Consider the following 3,235-nt stretch of genomic DNA (forward strand, 5'->3'; position numbering starts at 1 on the left):
ATGAGACTTGTGAGCAGACCCAGCTGCTGTGTGGGGCAGCTCGAGGTGTTTTGGAAACAGCAGTGGGGAACCGTGTGTGATGATAGCTGGGATCTGTCCGATACCATGGTCATCTGCAGGCAGTTGGACTGTGGAGAAGCACTGTCAGCCCCTGGCTCGGCTCACTTTGGTCAAGGAACTGGTCATATCTGGCTGGATGACATGAACTGTACCGGTACAGAAGCTGACCTTTCTGCCTGCAGGACTAGACCCTGGGGAGAGCATAATTGCAATCATGGAGAAGACGCAGGTGTTGTGTGCTCAGGTCACTCACATTTACACCCCTCCCCGTGTGACCCCAGGAGGCTGTGCTGTGTAGAGGGAGGTTTTTAGGCCTGTTTGCAAAATTTTATTTCTCCATGAGTGCTACTCTTAGGGCTCAAGATGGGGATGGTTGCTTCAGGCACTGACCTGTACCATGCCAAGGACAATGTTATCCAGCTCAGTTCTACCAGTTAAACGGGGGGGGTGGGGGGGGGTGTTTGTGCTTGTTCTGTTACTGGGGCAGAACAGAGATCGTGGGGGTTTTTCACTGATCCACATTATTCTTGCCTCTTATGCCATCACCTTGAAGTTAATGGGCAAGGAGACTGAAGGATCCCCACCTGGATGCACATATGCTCCATGAACATATTTCATGGCTGAAATGTGCCAGGGAAGTTGAGCATTTACATGGCCTCTTTCCATTCGTATTTTGTGACAATACTCTCTCCCGGTGGATGTGTTTATTCTCCAGACTGGGACTGGGATGAGAAATGCAATTGTGGGTCGCTTGTCTGTGAGCCAGTCCTAACTTGGACATCACGGCATGATGCTAATGAATGCTGAGCTCCAGGAACCGGGTGGGGAAGGCTTGAAGGTGTGTCATAGAATCATAGAATAGTTTGGGTTGGAAGGGACTTTTAAAGGTCATCTAGTCCAACACCCCTGCAATGAGCAGGGACATCTTCAACTAGATCAGGTTGCTCAAAGCCCCATCCAACCTGACCTTGAATGTTTCCAGGGATGGGGCATCCCCCACCTCTCTGGGCAACCTGGGCCAGTGTTTCACCACCCTCAGCGTAAAAAATTTCTTCCTTATATCTAATCTAAATCTACCCCCCTTTAGTTTAAAGCCATTCCCCCTTGTCCTGTTGCAACAGGCCCTGCTAAAAAGTCTGTCCCCATCTTTCTTACAAGCCCCCTTTAAGTACTGATAGGCTGAAATAAGGTCTCCCAAAAGCCTTCTCTTCTCCAGGCTGAACAACCCCAATGCTCTCAGCCTTTCTCCATAGGAGAGCTGTTCTATCCCACTGATCATTTTTGTGTCCCTCCTCTGGACCCGCTCCAACACGTCCATGTCTTTCTTATGCTGAAGGCTCCAGAGCTGGACACAGTGCTCCAGGTACTACCCCTCTACATCATGGTTAGCTGGGGATTAAATCTTCATCAAGTGGGCCATGGACCCCAGGAGGTGGAAAGGGGATTGGGATGTTGACAGGCTGCCCATTGCCCTCTTTCAGGTCGGTATTTCCCAAACACTGCTCCACCCAGAACTGAACAACAAACCAAATTTCCAAGTGCACATCCTCCTAGTGGGATCTGGAATGGGATTCAGCTCCATGTTAAGACCCAGACATATATATGTCTAAATGCAGGTGTCACCACTGCTGGACTGGGTGTCTTCCTGTTACAAGCAATGGGGATCTAGGGTGGAGTCAGTTCCCTACACAGAGTTGCCAAGTGCAATTAGAAATGCCCTGGGGCATTTGACACAACCTTGCAGATGAGATACAGGCCCTAAGGGAGACCCTACAGGGCAGGAGTCTGGGGGAATACCAATGGCATCACGTGTGCTGCTGAATGCTTATTTGGGCAATTTAATCAAATGCCAGTACTTGGCCAGCTGAGCAGCTCCACAGATGTTATTGACTAACCAGAATTTCAACACCCACCTCACATGGAGACACCAACAGGTCTATAAGACATGTGGGTGTCTTGATCTGTAGCCAGTCCCCACCTCTGGAGTAACATCACAGGGGGAATGGCACAGTCCTGTTTCATAAGGGATTCCCAATCTATGATATTTATCTCTCTGATTCTGAGCTCTGAAACCACAGAGGAAGATACAGAACTTGATACTCACCAGCCTTCACCTTGTCAAGTCCTGGGCAGTGCTAGTGGAGATCTTTCTTTGCCTTTGATATCTAGGCAATCTTTCCATGTGCAATCCCTGATCCTGTATTTGGGGTTTTTTTCTTTTTTTAATGCAGAAATTAAAAAAACAGTTAAGCTGCAATTAGTGAATGGTTCGAGTCGCTGTGCTGGGAGAGTAGAGGTGCTTCATGGCCAGCAATGGGGAACTGTCTGTGACAACAACTGGGATATAATTGATGCTGAAGTTGTATGCCGGCAGCTGGGCTGAGGGACTGCTCTATCTGCTCCTTCCTCAGCTTACTTTGGGGGAGGGCATGATGCCATTTGGCTTGATGATGTGACCTGCAAAGGAACTGAAGCTGCCCTCTCCAAATGCAGTGCGAAACCTTGGGGAAGGCATGACTGTGCGTGGAGAAGATGCTAATGTTATGTGCTCAGGTAAATCCCACTCTGCATGACACGAGTGGGTTTTGTGGGGTGTGGAGAGATGCTGGAGGTTCTGTAGGAGGCCCTGTTCCCTTTGGAGCAGCACTGACCCCAACAACCAAGAGAACTGTAAGATGAAAAGTGATTCATACTGTCAAGCCCTAAAGTGATCTTGCCTCTTCTCCTTAATTAAAATCCATCACCACATGAGCCACTGGTAAAAGACAGTGGTGCTGCAAGACTTATTTGTAGGGCTCACCACACTACAGTACATGGCCAGTAGATGCCTTGGTAGAGCATCTCCTCTCACTGCAGGGAGCAGTGGCTTTGGCAGCCCTACCATCCCACTCATGCCAGTATACATAGTTCCTTCTGAAGTTCCCCAAAATCTCTTGCATTGAGGTTGCTTCCCTTTGCCTGCATTGTCCCACTGTCATGGATGGAGTGAGACTGCACTTCACTCGTGAGAGAGAAGCAACGATACACTTTAGTGATATAAAGTGTGAGTTAACAAAGTTCAATGGTAAATGTGACAGTGGTTTAACAAGATTCGATGGCAAGGTACACTTGATTATTTACTGCATCGAGGACAGGGTCAGACAACACTGTCAGGGAGACCCTCCTGTTGAGCCAT

The 3,235-nt window shown here is 48.7% G+C and overlaps 1 protein-coding gene across 1 annotated transcript in view; it reads left to right on the plus strand.

Annotated features, from left to right (window-relative positions):
• The window catches only part of LOC103904098 (scavenger receptor cysteine-rich domain-containing group B protein-like), a 6,942-nt gene continuing 3,707 nt past the window's right edge, over positions 1-3,235 (plus strand). Inside the window, 3 exon segments of the mRNA XM_019473694.1 lie at positions 1-304; positions 2,292-2,580; positions 2,582-2,613. Of these exon segments, the coding sequence (XP_019329239.1) occupies positions 1-304; positions 2,292-2,580; positions 2,582-2,613 (625 nt within the window).

This window comes from Aptenodytes forsteri, unplaced genomic scaffold, assembly GCF_000699145.1.
Source record: "Aptenodytes forsteri isolate BGI_AS27 unplaced genomic scaffold, ASM69914v1 Scaffold472, whole genome shotgun sequence".
Lineage (NCBI taxonomy): Eukaryota > Metazoa > Chordata > Aves > Sphenisciformes > Spheniscidae > Aptenodytes > Aptenodytes forsteri.